This window comes from Eucalyptus grandis, chromosome 2 (assembly GCF_016545825.1).
Source record: "Eucalyptus grandis isolate ANBG69807.140 chromosome 2, ASM1654582v1, whole genome shotgun sequence".
Classification (NCBI taxonomy): Eukaryota; Viridiplantae; Streptophyta; class Magnoliopsida; order Myrtales; family Myrtaceae; genus Eucalyptus; species Eucalyptus grandis.
In genome coordinates this window covers 36,915,243-36,933,564 of record NC_052613.1, presented here as the reverse complement: position 1 = coordinate 36,933,564, position 18,322 = coordinate 36,915,243, and the positions used below count along the sequence as shown (strand labels likewise).

Below are 18,322 nucleotides of genomic sequence, written 5' to 3'. Positions count from 1 at the left end.
CTGGTATCCTTAACCGCCAATCCAATAAGCCAAAGCTTCGATTACTTTTGGAGATGCAAAGCCACTAAGCTCTCCCATCTCTTCTTTGCGGATGATGTCCTATTATTCTCGAAGGCCAGCTTGACCTTGGTGCGAATCTTAATGGATGGGATCCATCTCTTTGCCGATTGGTCGGGCCTATTACCCAATCTTCGCAAGAGTGATATATTTATCTCGGAGGGCCTCCTTCTCTTACGGATGCCCCAGTAAATGCCTCGAGCTTCCAATTAGGATCTCTTCCGTTTAAGTACCTTGGTGTGCCTATTATTTCTACTAGACTTAGGAAAGTAGATTGTGCTGCGTTGAATACTATCACCTCGAGAGTCCAATCTTGGACCAACCGATTCTTGTCCATGGCGGGCAGGTTGCAATTGATAAAATCGGTCCTCCACTCCATCCAGTGTATTGGTCGAGTGTCTTTATATTGCCTTCTTCGTTTATTAAGCGAATTGAACAAATCTTTCGACAATTCCTTTGGAAAGGGCCTACCTTGAGTTCGGGTGGGGCTAAGGTGGCTTGGGAGGATGTTTGCCTACCTAAGGAGGAAGGTGGGTTGGGGATTCGATCCATTCGAGTAAGTAACTTGGCGGCAATGATCAAGCACTTATGGATCCTCTTTACTGATAAAGAGTCCCTATGGTGTAAATGGATCCACTCAAACTTCTTAAAGCATAAGAATTTTTGGATAGTGCCTAAGCCAACGTCCTGTTCATGGGCTTGGAAGAAATTACTTGGTCTCCGTGACTTGATCCAGCTTTAGTTTAGATGGAATGTTGGCAATGGCTCTTCAGCCTCCTTCTGGTTCGACTATTGGCATCCACGTGGCCCTTTCTATAAGATCTTCTCTAATCGTGATATCTATAGCTCCGGTATTCCACGTCTTGCTACAATTAGAACTGGTTTGGCAGCCCTGTCCACCCCTTCCTCATTTGCGGGTGTTATTGCGACTTGGGAGGAGCCACTTTCGATCCTTAATGGGGAAAATGATCGACCGGTTTGGCCGGGTCACCCGTCCGGAACCTACTCTTCAGCTTCGCTTGGAATCTCCCCGAGGACGAGGAAGCCATTTAGTCACCGCTACAAGTTTATTTGGAGCCCCTCTCTCCCTCCTCGTTATCAAACTCACACATGGCTGATTACTGCAATCGCCTACCAACTCGAGTGAGGTTGCTCACCCATGGAAGAATCCCGGATGTGTCTTGTGCATTTTGTTCAATTAGACCGGATTCAATCGATCACCTTTTCTTTGGCTGCTCCATTACTCGCGGCCTTGCGGCCTTTTGGGCAGCGAAGTTTAATCTTCCTTGGAGAAACCAGACCTGGAAAGTGAACCTTTTGTGGGCTATTAATCATTTATCTGATTCAGGGTTCCATCAATCAATGGCTAGGTTTTCCTTTGGTGCCTTATGTTATCTTGTCTCGGAAGGAGAGAAACAATATCATCTTCCGCAACCAACAGCTCTCCCTCCCGGCCATGAAAGCCCATCTAATCAAAGTTGTCAAAGACAAGGCCCTTACATTCTCCAAGGTCCCGGATATCCCACGCAACAAACGTCTTCGGCTTAGTTGGGGTATCCACCCTTCTATCTTTGAGTAAGCGTTTCGGCCTCCCCTTTGAAGAGATCATTTGGCCGTCTCCGTTCATGTCTTTCTTTGCATTGATGATGCTCGTGGGTAGCCCCTCTTCCCCTTGTTTGGGTGGTTCTCTATCTCGTCTTACCCTTGGTCTTTTAGTCGCTGTTGTTGCTGCTTCCAGTTCACCCGGCTGCTGCTTTCATTTGGTTGTATCCTGGTGTTGTGGGGTTGTATTTTTGCCCTCCCTCTTCGTTTATTTTTGGCATGCTTTCGCCCTGGCTGCGTTGTTCGTCGGCCTCTTTTAGCTGCCTGTTTTTCTGTTTCCTTTTTCCTTCTCTGCAGCTCGAGTTGGCACCCTTCCACTCGAGTGGTACTCTGACATTCTGAGTGCAAGTTTTTGGTGCCGGCTCTTCCCTGATGTTCTTTGTATGGCCTCCTGGCTCTCTTGTCTATCTATATTACTTACCTTTACCAAAAAAAAAAAGATAAGATCAAGAGAGAGAGAGGTCTTTGCAATCTCACCATAACTTCTGCCGTCTGATCTTGTGGTAGACAAATTGAAAACTTTTATTTTCCAAACTTTCCATGGTCGTTACTGAGTGCGCATTCGAAAAACCCATCACGAGACATATTAAAGGAAAGCATGTGTGAGTGGAAAAATCGGGAATTTGTATATATTGCAATCTTGAGTCTTTGAATTTATATCTTACAATCACTGAAGTATCGGGAGACACTGACATTCATGAGAATCATGTAACCGGCAAGTGTGCTCGTAAGTTGCGAAGTGAAGATGATTTACAATCGAAGAAGGATGTGTTGTATGAAACGGATGGGACTGGGGGAGGCGCGGGAATGCAGTAGTACTCAACAGAACCTGCGCAAAGAGAAGATTTGCAACTTAATCTTATGTCGGCACCACAATTCATACGAACCTCAAACATATGGCTCTGAAAGTTTGAAGTTTATGTGAGTTAATGGGCAGAGTCTGCATATGAAACTATCGAGCTTCACATTTGGGGATTAGATTTTTCTTTGATCTTCTCAGAGCCGCATCATCCATGTATTTCGCCATATAACTCGAGCAAAAAATTGGCGAGTTACACTTTTTTCCCCTTCTACTGCAGAGAACCAGTCAAATGATTTCTTGCTTTAAGACAAAGTGTTTGGTTTATCTGCTGTTACAATTCCTGGTACCTTGTGAACACAGAGTGATTAGAAAAGAGTAAGCTCCCAGTTTAAGATGACACGGGGAAGGAACTTGAAATCATCTTCATTGTTGAGGTGCGTCCACTTCCAACCCGCTTCGCACTGGCATTCGAATCCAAATAGAGTGCTGGCGAGCAGGACGCACGACCCCTTTCCACATTGCACTTCGCCGCATAGCTCGTCTGCAAAATCGATACTGCTAGAAACATTTTAGAGTACTCATGAAACTCCAAATCGAGAACTGCTAGGTTATGTTAGCCATTTCCTTGGCCCATTGTGCTCTGAAAACCTCTAATTCATGACGTTCTCCCCATCCCCATTGAGCGACGCTTGTGGCACTCTTGACTCTGAGTCCTTCGCTTGCCCGAATCACATGCTTCCGTCGGATCATCAGCTCCCCCCAAGCATGTGTCACTTTTTTTGTTGTCACCGTTCAAACATAACATATTGGAAGCCACATCAATAGATTTTGTTAATTTGAATTAATGAATGACAACATTGAACATTTTTCATATAGTCTAGGAAGTACATCTACTAATAGTTCAGAAATCGCATTGACCAAATTGAATACCCAAAGATAACATTGCACATGGGACAAGGTTCAGGTTTGTCAAATGGGTAGATATGGATTGGGTCCGAATTGGGTCAATTAAATGTTATTTCTTTTGATTGGTAACTTATTACACCCTCAATTGGCCAGTTAGCAAGTGCCAGCGGCCATTCAAATGGCTGGAATCATCCTTTGATTCCTGAAAAAAGGGCACATGTCGTGCGGTGTGCAAAAAAAGCAAAACATGAGTTAAATCTAAATTTAAAAGATAATACCCATGATAAACTTATAATACAAAGAGATTCAAAAGTGAGAAATTGGATGTGAATGAGCCTTGGATATATTAAGTTGTTAGGCTTGTAGCCACGAACATCTTACTCGAAATTTTAATCATCGTATTTGATTTATTGCAATGTTATATTTACGTTAAACATAGGCATGATGCAATGTAAGTCGGAAAAAATCAAGTCTGAGTCAAATGAAAAGGTTCATGGCTGAGGCTCTCGAATGGCAAAATCGCAACAAGAAATCAATATCGAAAGAGAACTAATGAACTTGTGTGTTTAAGGATTCTCAACTAACACCAATGAAGGCAGATTGTGGCCTATGAATGAATCAAGACTAATGCCAGATCCATTCTCAATTCAGAAGTCCATCCTTCTTTCATCAGTTCATTGTATTAGCAAATTCCACAACAAGATCAGTGGATCTAAGTAGGGGCGTCAAGAACCGAACCGAACCGAACCGAAAAATTGAAAATGAATTTTTCGGTTCGGTTCGGTTTTCGGTTCTCATTAAAAATCAATATTTTTTTTATGGTTCGGTTTTTATTGGTTAACCAAACCGAACCGAACTACGAACCGATAAAATCTGTCCTCCTCTCCTTCGTGACTTTCAATTCGCCGATCTCCTCCATTGACGGACGGGGTTCGTTCTTCAGGAGTCTCAGATCTCTTCCTCTCGCTCTCTGCGTACATCGTATTTTGGTTCCAGTTCTTGTTTTTCTCTGTATCGCTCGTGTTTCTCGTTTCTTGATTCGAATCAATGGCGTCCGCTACTGGAACCTCCCTTTGCATGAAGCTCGCTTCGTGCTCTCTGAAGCAGACCCAGGTAATGATTTGTCCTGATCTTTTCTGGGTCTGCTGTTTCATGGCGAGATTCGCTGCTCTCTGTGTCGAAAGCTTTGATTTTTGCGATTCGGAGAGCTTCACGAAGACGGGGTTGACGGACAACCAAGATGCCTTGATGGCGGTGGCGGCGGCGGAGTCTTCGGACTCACCGTTGTCTAAGGCAGCGTTGTTCCACACCTGAAGCTCCGGCGCGTTGAACGCATCTGGGTACCCAAGAACACAGAAACCGAAAACCAAAAACCAAAAGCTAAAAACCGAAAAACCGAACCGAACCGAACCGAACCAAAATTTTCGGTTCGATTCGTATTTGGTTCGGAAGATTTCTTTAACGGTTCGGTTCGGTTCGGTCTTTCAAAAAACCGAACCGAACCGAACCGTTGACACCCCTAGATCTAAGTGTGATTCAAACAAATTCAACATGTGGACGCAACAAAAACGCATCAGATTCAATTTAGCTCCATACAATAGATTCTTGGCCCAATCCAGCAATACTCGGAATCGAATTTATGTCGCGAGAACACTAAACGTATCGAAGTGCATAGCTCCTAGAATCATTCTTAATGCAAGACAACAGAACTTGGGGAATGCCTATACAGCAAAAAACGATCAACACACATCCATATACAATGAGGAAACCGACGAAATTGCCTGTTAATGAGCTAATTTGGGAACTGGAAGGTCTCAGTTAAGAACACATTAGGCAATTAAACATTGTAGCATAGCAAAATTTCTCGACTCAATGCTAAATATAAAGGAGAATGACCTCGGCTTTTATTTCTTCCAAAATGATCGAGCTTAGGAATATCGCCGACTATGTAGCAGGCGCTTGACCGGTGAACAAAATGAAACGGTAATGGAGAGAGATTCACAGCCAATGTAAAACACAATCGACACGGAACATTCAAGGTTCTCATGATAGCTTCAGAAAGTCACAATTTCCATAGCGATGGAATTAAGAATTCTCGGTTTCTACCTCGGTAAAACAGAGCATGAAGAAATATACCTTGAAAGTGTAGGTGCTGGCCCCGCCATCACCGGAGACGATGAGGATGATGATCGGACCTGGGGAAGGAGAAACGAACAATCTCCGAGGACGTCGAAGACGCTGGCTGGAAAACAGGGGCGAACGAAGCACTTCCAGTGGCCGCGATGCTGGTGGTGTTCGGCGGTGGCCTGCGGCTGCGATCACTGACAGAGAGGGCGGCAAAGATTCAAAGAGGAAAAATCGACGGAGAATTGCTACTCAATACGAGAATTCCTTCTCTGTACTCCCTGCTCTGCTCTCTGAGATTCGAACGTAAAGAGCGTGTGTTGGTCGGCAATCGGAGACGAGTGGCGGCTACTAGTGGACTGGAGGTGGCCGAGTGTATGGAGACTGGAGAGGGAATCGCGACCATCTCGAGTTCGTTTCCAACGTTCAGATTGAGAGAGGACCGGGCTCGATCCAAATCTTTATGGGTTCCATCGAATTGGGCTTAATGGGTTTTATTAGAATTTTATGGGCCTTGTGTGGCCTGGGCTTCTTTTGTGGATCTGATGGACTGAGTATAATTGGGCCAGGTGCTTGATGGGCTTGACTTGAGGTCTGGGCTACGCTTGCGGTCGGACCGGGTTGGGCTATAACAAGGTGATCAAACTGGGCTGGAGCGATGGGCTTTGATGGACCTGATGCTTTATTTTTTATTTTATTTTATTTCCTGTTTATTTTTCATCATTATGTTTTCCTTTTTATTTTTTTATTTTATTTTCTATAAATAGTTTTTTTTTTATAACAAAAAATGAATGTTTGACTTGTTGGTGAAAATTCAGATGCTAATACTATTGTGATCCAATTGGACCTTTTCCACAATATCACGAATAATCAAAATTATATGTTGTCATATTTATCAATCCAAATTTGATGAAATTGACAAGCGTCAAAATACCAGAAACTTAGAACTCTCTCCGTAAGTTGGCACATAGAAAACATACGTAGATTTATTCTTTGGGTAATGTGATAGACAAAAATAAATAAAATGTATAAGCTATATGAAAATTCGTTTTTTTCTTTTAAATAAGATCTAGTGTGGGATCTAGAGATTCTTGAAATGTGAATACCTTGATCTAATAAATTTAATTTATGCAATTGGGTCTTTTAAAAGGACTCAATCAAAGGGCACAAACAAATACTCACTCGTGTAGTTGTGCATATAAGTTAGGGGAGTTTTTTACGTAGTTGTACTGGTTGAACAAATGTGGTCTTGGGGACTAAAAGGATGTTAAATACTAAATTGCATCAGTATGTCATCATCGTTGGTGTCATCATCATTCTCACTCTCTTTCGGCATTTTGCTGGGCAGTAATTGAAGGAAGCAATGACAGTCAAAACCTACAAGATCTTGGATCTTAATAAATATGGTCACCTCAAGATTAAGCCTTTTTCTTCTTTCCATGATAGTGCTGCGTTTGGTTTAGCTTTCCCAAGGCATTTTCGGCCTCCAAAACCCCTTGAGAAAATATTAGGGGTGTTTGACAAGCTTTTTGAAGTGGCATTCTACTAAATGCTAACTTTGGGAATGTTGAAACTAGGGTTAATTATTTTTTTCTTCTAAAACTATTCTCACTAATTATTCAATTTTCTGATTTTGCCTCTTGTTGCTACCATTCAAAACTACTTTACTCAAAGTTGCTTTACAAAGGTTTTTTTTTTTTTTAATTAAATACAATTTGCATTACCCCAAATCTCTTTAGGCTAAGGCCTTTGTATTTCTCTATTGGGTTTGAAAATGCTGAACTAAATGTACCATAAATAGTTTAACTAAGGCCTTTGTAGCTCTCACAGGTAACATTGCTTGAGTAAGCTCCTTGTCAGATGGCAATAAATGTGTCTTGGCACATTGAATCTTAACAAGATTTCTTTTCGGTAGATTCGTGATTTGGTGATGGATTGGATGGCCTTTAGCCAATCCAACGAAGCGGGGAATGATCATTGGGATGTGAAAGCTTGAAAAAGTGGGGGTCTTGGTAGAATAGGAAATGTCACCGCCCACTATGATTTGACAACAATGAGATATTAACATTATAAGTAGGAGAGTTTTTGACACTCAAAATCTCATGTGAGATGGTAAAGAACTTAAGATGAAAGTTGAAACCTACTCCAAAAACCACAACCTAAGTACTTTTTTGGAGAGTTTGACTCATGTTGAATGCTTCGAGTCATTACATGTGTTTATTCAAATTCAATAAATTTGTTTCACCAAGCAAAATAACGATAAGAAAGTACCTATAGCTATCAACCAAAAAAAGAGTACCTATAGCTAGTCTTACTCTAGCGCATTAGAATGCTAATTCTAGATCTGATTGACAAAGCGTCCGGTCTGAATTTGGACTGAATGTGGATACTATTTTCAAGGTGGCAAGCCTGAGCCACAAGCCTCACGAACTTGAAGTCATTGAGCTGGTCAATCCCCTTGCATGCTAATGGTTAGAGAAAGGAATGATAAGAGTGACATGTTAATTAGAACTGCAAAATTATTGTCCCTAAGTGAAGAACATGAGAAACTTCACACCAAAATTAAAGTAGAATTATTCACTTGCACGGTTGCCAAATGGCATGTCTTTCTTTGTGCTCCTATGAAGTAGCTCGCGTCATTGTCTGCCAGTGAATAGTGAAGAGTTCAACTCAATTTGCAAGGATCATATTTTCCACTTCGAGGGAAGGCTGTTTTGGGAGTTCTTTTTGGTACAAGTTCAGTGAATATACTTCAACTTCAATATGCAAGGCCGTGCATAAGTTTGTGAATTATATTAGGAGAGAGTTGATTACTAAGTGTTTAATTATTTTGAAAATCTTGAGTAAATTTAGTGATGGTTTGTAGGGAATTATGCATGTTAGACACTGTGTCAGGTTTTTGACATTAAGAAAATATATATATTATGTGAGTTATTGGGGACTAAGAAAAATTGAAAGTCTTTGAATGACTCAAGCATGGTTATAACCTTTGCTATATTGCTTGATCAATAATGAAATTTTATGTTACTCTCTCCATGGACAAGGTCATACTGATCAAATCATGTAATATGATGTTCATTATGCTTTTCTATATTTTGATTTATTATTCTGATTTAACATATTATTCTTATCTCGGGTTCAACCATGCTTCTTTGCATGGCCATCCCAAGTGGTGTGTCGTTGAACTGATCTAGACAAATTTCAAGTGTGATTCATAGATATTATCTAATCATGAACTTGAATAGCATTTTCTTGTTGAGAAATGGATTTATTAAATGCCAATACTCATTTGATTGGATGGAATTATCTTTTGACTTTACTGAATAAAGGGCTACCTATGCGTGTGCCAAAAAGAAGAAGCGATGAGTAAAATCTAAATTCGAAAGATAATGCCCATGATAAACTTATAATACAAAGAGATTGTAAAGTGAGCAATAAATTGTACGTCAATGGACTCCAGATATATTAACCTTTTAAGGTTTGTAACTATCAAAATCTTGCTCAAAATTTTAATCACCACATTCAATTTATTGCAATGTTATTTTTACGTTAAACATAGGCATAATGCAACGTAAGCTGGAAAAGATCAAGTCCGAGTTAAATAGAAAGGTTTGTGGTTGAGGCTCTCAAATGACAAAACCGCAACAAGAAGTCAATATTGAAGAGAACCGATGGACCCGAACCTACTGTATAAATGAATCAAGACAAACACCAAATCAGTTCTCGTTTCAGAAGTCCATCCTTCTTTCATCCGCTCATTGTATCAGCAAATGAACTATAATTTTATCCCACAACACAAGCAGTAGATCTAAGAGTGATTCCGGCAAATTCAACATGTGGACTCAATGAAAACACATGAGATTTAATCCAATTCCATACAAGAGATTTTTGCCCCAATCTAGCAATACTCAAAATTGGATTTGTGTTGCGAGAACACTGAACATAGATTTAAACCAAGGCAGAAATGTATCTGTGACGGCTCGAGTGACGGTGCGCGAGGAGGAGGGATGGCGGTACGTCTGCGCCTCGGTCCCCGGACGTGCGCAAGGAAGGGGTCCCTCTTGTCCTGCATCGCTTAGGGAGGGAGTCCTGGGCCAGTTTATAATGGCTTTGGCCCCTCTAATCTGTTGACGCGTTTTAAAGCCGTGAGGACTCAGTGTCCAAAGTGGACAATATCACACAGTGAGGCCCGAGTCGTTACAAATTAGTGTGACTGCTTGAGTGGCGGTGCACGGGGAGGAGGGATGGCGGTGCATCCGCGCCTGGTCCCTGCACGTGCGTAAGGAAGGGGTCCTCTTGTTCCACATCGCTTAGGGGGGAGTCCTGAGCCAATTTGTAACGACCCGAGTCCCACTGTGTGATATTGTCCGCTTTGGACACTGAGTTCTCACGGCTTTAAAACGTGTCACACAGTTAGCGTCGGCTTTAAAATGAGTCATCACGGCTTTAAAACGCGTCACACAGGTTAGAGGGGCCCAAGCCATTATAAACTGGCCCATGACTCATTCCTTACGCACGTCTGGGGACCGAGGCGCGGACGCACCGCCATCCCTCCTCCCCGTGCACTGCCGCTCGGGCCATCACAGTATCGAAGTGCATAGCTCCTAGATTCATTCTTAATGAAAGGCAAAAGAACTTAGGGAATGCCAATATAGCAAAAAACCATCAACGTAAATCCCATAGTCAATGAGGAAATCGACGCAAATGAACTGTTAATGAGCTAATTTCATAACGGGAATGTCTCGGTTACGGACACAAGAGGCGATTAAACATTGTAATGCAGCAAATTTCCCTTCGTTGAGCTTCTCCAGTGCACGTGCGCGAGTTCGTTTCCAACATAGAGAAAGAAAGATAGTGGGGAAGAGGGGGGCCAGTTCCGATGAGGTGGATCGGCTCAATTCAAATCTTTATGGGTTTCATCGAATTGGGCTTACTGGGTTTTATTAGAATTTGATGGGCCTGGTGTGGCCTAGGCTGCTCTTGTGGATGTAATGAGCTGAGGCGAATTGGGCCAGGTGCTCGATGAGCTTCGCTAGTGGTCTGGCTACTCTCATGGTCGGACCGGGCTGGAGTGATGAGCTTTGATGGTCCCGGTGCTTCATCTTTTTATTTTCTTTTTTAAAAATCTTTTATCATAATTTATCACCATCATTATTTTTTTTTTCTTTTTACAAAAAAAGTATGTTTGACTTTTCAGCGATAATCTAGGTGTCAATGCTGCTGACGCAGATGGGCCTTTCCCAGAATATTACAAATAACCAAATGAGATGATACTATTTTCACAAATCCAAATTTGATGAGAATGACAAGTATCAAATACGACAAAGTTAGAACTCTTTTTGTAAATTGAAAGTTATAGAAAATATACATAAATTTAATCTTCCAGTAATGTGATAGACATAATTAATTAAAGTGAAGAAGCTATATGAAAATTATTAGTAAGATCCAGCATAAATTTTAGATATTCTTGAAATGTAATTATCTTGATCTAGTACTTTACCAAAAAAAAAAAAATTATCTTGATCTAGTAAATTTAATTTATGCAATAATCACTCGTGCAGTTGTGGCTACATCTTAAGCGTACTTTTCATGTAGTTGTACTAGTTTAACACTTGCGGGCTTGTGACTAAAAGGATGTTAAATACCAAATTGTACTTGCATGATTGTTTCATCGTCGTCATCATCATTATTCTTACTCTCTTTCAGCATTTTGCTGGGCAAGAAATGAAGGAGACAACAACAGTCAAATCTTACCAATTGATTAATAAGCACCCTAAAGGTAATTTCTTCAAAAGACAAGTCGTGGTTGTAGTGTCACTTTTGAAAAAGAAAAGGGAAAATGAGACAATTATTGTCCTCTAAGGACTTGCAAGGGACGGTGGACTTTATTATATAGACTTTTGTTACTTCATGTCCGAATAAAAGAATATTACTTGAAAATTCTTTAATCATTGAACACTTATGAAAATGTTTTGTCAATCTTCAAAATCAATTTGGAAAATTTCCTCAACAAAAACAAAGGATGGACAGGCAAGTCATGAAAAGACCAAGATCATCCTAATGTGAAACACAACACATCACGTTTCTCCTCGAAGATGTTAATGTTACTTTGGAAGAAAAAGCAAAAGAAGCGGTAGACATTATTGTCCTAGGACCTGTAGAGGACCGCGGACATTTAAGACAACGAATTGACATATGAGACGCGTGAAGACCAATATGATCTTGAATTTGCAACCGCTCATCCAAAAAATTTGGGATAAGAATGATGTCGCAGTCATAATTATTGTATCTACTCCACTTTGATTTCAAATAGAACAATTATCAATTCAATTTTAAAAGTGTTTATTGTGTGAATTTTAATGTAATCATAAATTTATCAATTTTGCTATTACTGTTCTAAATCTTTCCGTAAGTTTTCAATCTAATCATCTCAATCAATTTTCTCCTACAATTGTTAATGTGTTGGTCCAGTTATTATTGGCAATCTTATATGGCACGTGCGACAATATGATACTGCGCTCCCCGTGGATTAGATCATACTAACTGAATCAAATATATTCTATATCCCATTTACTTTTTTGTTTTCTGGTTTATTATTGTTCGACCATTTGTTTTTGCAACAAAAATGAAGATAAAATACCGACATGTTTATTCTTAGTTTGACTTATATGTAGTCTTTTGTATTGACCGATTCCTTTGTCTAGTCTACTATTGGCCAGTCATTATAAAATTGACAGCATATTTATCCATTTTGCAAGTTTTTTCTACAATAAAGCAATAAATTTTAAGACACAAGATGTATATGTCGATGTGTAAACTTCAATTAGTCCCATGCACCTTCATGGCTCACATTATATTCATTTTGAAAGCGAGAGCAATTATTAGGTCCATATATGGGCGTGCATGGAAACGTTCCAAAGAAACGTTTCTGGAACACTTTGATTTGATTTTGTTTTAGAGAACGAAAAAATGTAAACGTGTTTGGTTGCGTTTTTTTTTTTTTTTTTTTTAACAAAATAAGAACAAAAAAAAAGAAACAACAAATTGTTGTTTCTTGTTCCAGAAACAAAAATGAAAAACGTTTTTGTCTTCTCTCTCTTCTCTTCTCGCCCAACCACGGCGAGGCTGCCAGAAAAAAAAAGAAAAATAAAAAGAAAGGAAAAAATGAAAAATAAAATAAAAATGTTTAAAAATTAAAAGAAATAAAAAAGAATAAAATTTACCAAACGTGTTTCTATTCATTTTTATTCCCGAAACAAACGTTACCAAACGCGTTCTTTTTGTTCAAAATCGTTTAATGTAAACACTTTTTTTGTTTATGTTCCCTAACAAAAAGAACATAAACGTTACCATTCGCACTTATATGATCACTTTCGTTAATAATGACGTATCCACTCTAAAAAATTGTCATATATGTTATGTGAAAAGTTATATAATTTTATTAATTGATTAATAAGCACCCTAAAAGTATTTTCTTAAAAAAAAAAAAAGTGGTGGTTATTTTGATTGAAATTTAACCGTCGATATGAGTACAATTACTCATCTCTTTGGTTCAGGATGTTTAGGACCTCCAGGTCGGTTTGCGAGGCTGCCGGCGAGAAGGATGGGAAAAAGGGAAGATCTATGTTCTCCTCTCTCCATGGGTTTTGATTGGATTTTCTCAAGCCGCTTCTTCCATCAACGACGGGCATTTCGTGACGTTCCAGCTCGTCACTGGCAATTCCAAAGAGGCTCAACTTTAGCAGCGCAAATGACGACTGCAAAGTTAAAGCCTTTCTTTTTCCTTTTGGCTCCACCGACAGTTTTGTTGATCGCAAATTCAGTGTAGCTAGCGCGAGTTTAAAACATTTAAGAAGAAAAAAGAAAAAGAAATGGGCGCCTTGTCTGCCATTATTAGGAGAAGGAAATAAGAAAACAGAAGAGAGGTGAACAGCGGGTGAAGCGCGCAGGCTCGGTGAAGATGGAGACGGTGAGGAAGGGGACCCACAATTTGGGCCAATATGCACTAGAATTGCGGGAGGAATCTTTCCATCTACACGCCGAAGGCAGCCCACTTGATAAAAAGCTGAAATTCTATCTGCCTTTCAATAGGACATTTTACCTCGGGTAGAATCAACGAATGTCGCATTACCCGGACTCTGGCCTCAACGTCCATTTTTCAGCGTAACTGGACGAAAGAGATGTCCACCAAGGCAAAGGCCACCTCGAATCTGACTAGAGTACTTAATGCTTAAAAAGTCTTTTATTCACACCCATCAGCTGGTGCTATTGTCCCGGACGTAAGGACTTTTGTTTCCTCTCCACTCAAAACACTTCCTTTCAAACTATTCAGGCACTCTTGTTTAATCCTCCGCCGCTCCCGGATCAAGCCATCATGCCCATCGCGGAGCTCTTTCTTGGCGCCCTTCTTCCTGTGCTGTTCCAGAGGTTGGCCTCTCCCGAGCTGCTCGACTTTGCACGCCGTGAGGGGATTGATAACCTGCTGAAGAAATGGGAGAAGATGCTGAATAGCATCAATCAAGTGCTGGATGATGCAGAGGAGAGACAACTGACCAGCACTCCTGGGGTGGAGTCGTGGCTCAAAGATCTCGGGAACTTGGCCTATGACATCGAAGACTTGCTTGATGAGTTCGCCACAAAGTCTGCGGAAAATAATTGCAAGGCACAACTCGGCAACAGCAAGGTGCGCTCCCTTCTTCCGAGTTGTTGCTTCAAATTGAGCCCGAGAGCATTTATGTTTGACCGTAAAATGAGATCCACAATCAAAGAGATGGATAACAAACTACAAGATATCATCACTCGGAAAGATACTTTTAACTTTGGAGAGAATAATGGGAATCGATCAGCATACCGTCGACAAGATAAGCCGCTTCCCACCACATATTTGCCCGAGCCTGGTTTTGTTAGTCGGAAGGATGAAATAAGCGAGATCCTTGAATTATTGACCAAAGATGAAGACGATAGAACATGTGCAAATCTAAAAGTGATACCCATCGTAGGGATGGGGGGTGTGGGGAAGACGGCTTTGACTCAACAAGTTTACAATGATGCGAGAGTCACTGACTATTTCGATGTGAAAGCATGGGCTTGCGTTTCCGAAGATTACAACGTGCTTGCTATCACAAAGAGTATCCTAGGGATAACCAACGGTCATTTGTCCTGTGAAGGTAAGGACTTCAATTGGCTTCAAGATAAGCTCAAGGAACACCTTGCGGGGAAGAAGTTTCTTGTCGTTTTAGACGATGTTTGGAATGAGAATTATGGAAATTGGACTACTCTATTGAAGCCTTTTCAATCGGGAGCGAAGGAAAGCAGGATCATCCTCACCACTCGTAACAAGAGCGTTGCTTCATTAGCCAGTGCTCCACCATATTATCTCAAAGAGTTGTCACAAGATGCTTGTATGACTCTGTTGGCATTTCATGCTTTCGGAGTAGGAAATTTCGATCATCATCCAGATCTTAAAGTATTAGGCCATAAAATAGCGGAAAAATGCAAAGGGTTGCCATTAGCAGTAAAAACATTGGCCGGGCTGCTACGCCATAAAGTCAATCCCCAAGAATGGAAAGCTATATTGAATAGCAAAATTTGGGACCTAAGAAATGAGATCCTTCCGGCTTTGAAACTTAGTTATCTTCATCTACCTTCCAATCTGAGGAGATGTTTTGCTTACTGTGCTATATTTCCAAAGGACTACGAAATTGAACAGGACAACTTGATCCATTGGTGGATTGCAGAGGGCTTGTTGGAGGTAAAAGAAGCAAAGAACCTTTGGAATACAGGTTTGAATTATTTTAATGAGCTAGTATCTAGATCATTATTTCAAAAGTCGAGTATAAACGGATCACAATTCTTGATGCATGATCTTGTGAATGACCTTGCAAAGCTAGTTGCTGGTGCAACTTATTTTAGCCCAGAGGAGTTTGAGTTTGAGGGTAATCAAAGTAATGCATCTTTTGCTCGTCATGCCTCATTCATTCCCAGCGATCGCATTGTGCCGAAAAGACTCGAGATATATCATCGAATGAAAGGACTTAGGAGCTTCATATCATTACGAAAGCCCTATGGTTGGTTTTGCTTGTCCCAGAAAGTGCTATGTGACTTGTTGTCGATAGTAAAGTACTTAAGGGTGCTTTCATTGAGTCATTATCGAATAAGAGAGGTACCAGATTGCCTTGGCAAACTGAGGCACCTAAGGCACCTTAATCTGTCGTATACTAATATCGAAATGCTTCCAAAGTCGATTGTTGCATTATATAACCTAGAGGCTTTGATGTTGCGGGCCTGTGAATACCTTACTGAATTACCGAAAGGTATGGAGAAATTGATCAATCTAAAATTTCTCGACGTTACCGATACTCCAAACTTAAGAGCGATGCCAATGTATATAGGTAATTTGGTGGGTCTTGAGATGCTGTCCAAATTCGTAGTGGGAACAAAAAATGGGTTAAGGTTGAAGGAGTTAAAAAACTTGAAAGACCTCAAAGGGGAGTTGTGCATCTCTAATTTGCATAAGGTTCAAGAAGTTGGAGATGCTAAGGAGATCGATTTAATCACGAAGGAGGGAATATGTCGGTTAACCATGCAGTGGAGTCCAGATTTTGAAATTTCTCGGAATGAAGACCTTGAAGCAGAGATCCTTGACTTTCTTCACCCTCACCAAAACCTTGAAAATCTCGTGATATCCTACTATGGTGGCCTAAAATTCCCGTCATGGTTAGAAAGTCCCCCACATCTTAACATTGTGCATTTACGTTTACATGGATGTTGCAAGGCCAAAACGTTGCCATCACTTGGGCAGCTATCTTCGCTTAAAGAAATGTATATTGAAGGTCTAAATGCTATATGCACGATAGGGTCTGAATTTTATGGAAATGATGATAGTTCTTTTCCATCCTTAATTACTTTGGAATTCAAGGACATGCCATTATGGGAAGACTGGTCTCATTGCGTTGGGATTGAAGAAGTAGGAGTTTTGTTCCCTCGTCTTGAGCATCTCCTCATTCAAGATTGTCCTGTGTTGATAGGAAAATTGCCTAGTCAACTAGGCTCCCTCACAAAGCTCGAAATCAAGTCTTGTCCGCATATGGATGCATCGCCCTCCGTCATTAGCCTTCCATCTCTCAAAGAATTAAAATTCATAAGTTGTAATGAGAGAGTGCTAAAGAGTTTGGTAAACTTGACATCTCTAACCTCTCTTGTCATAGAAGATGTCTTTGAACTTACTTGCTTAAATCATGAGTTTACAAGCTCCCCAGTCAAGCTAGAGGAGTTATATATCAAAAGATGTGAAAAGTTAACTTACTTATGGCAAGACAGAGATGTAATCCAAAATCTTGTTTGTCTGAAGAGGTTAGTTGTTGACAGGTGTCCTGAATTCATGTATCTTGTGGTTGAAGAAGGAGATATAGACTTGCCTAGCAACCTCGAGGCCATCTACCTAAGTGATTGTATCAAATTAGAGAAGCTCCCAAGCAAAATGCACTCCCTTAACTCTCTTAAACACTTGTTGGTCGAAAACTGTCCAAATCTTGTGTCCTTCCCCGAAACAGGTATACCGACATCTATGATATCATTACAAATCGAGGGCTACGATAGGTTGCAACATTTACCCAGAGGATTAAATGTTGACCCGGATGAACTAGGCAGCATCAATACCCGAGGGGACAAGATGTCTTGTCTGCAAAGTTTAGTGATCTCCAGCTGCAATTCTTTGCCAACCACTCTGTTCAGCGGGGGCATGTTTTTACCTATAACCCTCAAGAGTCTCGAAATTTGCTTTTGCCAGAACGTGGAGTCGCTCGCGCAAATAAATCTAGCCTATCTTCAATCTATTCAAAAGATTAAAATTGTTAGTTGCTATAAGTTGAGAAGCTTACCCAAAGGCCTAAACACACTCTTCGGCCTCAAATCCTTGAGTGTGTACCACTTGACTGCACTAGAGCTGGAGTGCTTCCCTCCTCTTCCTCTCGGAATCTCGACATTTGAGCTTTACGGTTGTCCGAAGATAAAATCGTTACCTAATCAGTTGCATCGGCTCACGAGTCTTCGACATCTGGATATTAATGGGTGTGAGAGTATCACGCGCTTCCCCAAGGGAGGATTGCCGCCTCAGCTAGAGAGCCTTTGGGTACTTGAATGCGAGAATATGAAGCAGCCGGTGAGGGAGTGGCTTACCCCGCTCACCTCCCTTCGACGTATGATTATCGACGGCAGCGTAGGAGGAGTGGGAGAGGAGGAGGATCTTGTGCTTCCGCTCCCTTCCTCTCTACTCGATCTCTATATCAACGATATGGGGAAAGTGGAAAGACTGTCCAGCAGTCTCCCTCCCTCTCTCCAGTTCTTAAACTTATGGAATTGCCCGAAGCTAAGGGAGTTGCCTCAGGATGGCTTCCCTCCCTCCCTAGAACTACTCCGGATCATGAATTGCCCGATTCTGGAGGAGCGATGCAAGAAAGGGACCGGCTACTATTGGCCCCTCATCCGCGAAATCCCGCAAGTTTCATTGACTGATGACCCCAACAAGTCAATTACTTGAAAAAAAGGATTCGGACTCTGAATATTCTACGCGGAAAAGATTAGGTATTTTTAATGTCTGAGCCTTGGCTCTTTTTGAAGAAGGGGATTCCATAGCATCAATGACCTCCGCTTTTCCCTCTGTCGTCTCTGCACCTCGATCGCCTCCCTAGGCTCCGCCTCTCCACTCGGTCGTCATCCTCACCTTAGATCACCCCAAGTCTCCATCTCCCGAAGATTCCTATGCCTCTGACATACTATTTCCATTCAAAAATCAAGGTATCAATCGATCTCTGCCATTTACTACTCCTCTAC

General features: G+C 41.0%; 1 protein-coding gene and 1 long non-coding RNA gene across 9 annotated transcripts in view; one reads left to right on the top strand and one right to left on the bottom strand.

Annotated features, from left to right (window-relative positions):
• Positions 1–2,744: 2,744 nt before the first annotated feature.
• LOC104432790 lies at positions 2,745–5,836 on the bottom strand. The gene is made up of 2 exons (XR_005548598.1): positions 5,504–5,836; positions 2,745–3,234 (listed from the first exon to the last, which is right to left on the bottom strand). It is a non-coding gene; the product is annotated as an uncharacterized LOC104432790 (long non-coding RNA).
• A 7,677-nt stretch (positions 5,837–13,513) lies between these two features.
• LOC104430723 (2-dehydro-3-deoxyphosphooctonate aldolase-like) overlaps positions 13,514–18,322 on the top strand; it is a 45,145-nt gene continuing 40,336 nt past the window's right edge. For all 8 annotated transcript variants that reach the window (XM_039307482.1, XM_039307483.1, XM_039307484.1 and 5 more), the window contains exon 1: positions 13,514–18,286. In XM_039307482.1, coding sequence (XP_039163416.1) covers positions 13,866–18,029 — 4,164 coding nt within the window. In that variant the 5' untranslated portion in view covers positions 13,514–13,865 and the 3' untranslated portion in view covers positions 18,030–18,286. The remainder of the gene's footprint in view (positions 18,287–18,322) is intronic.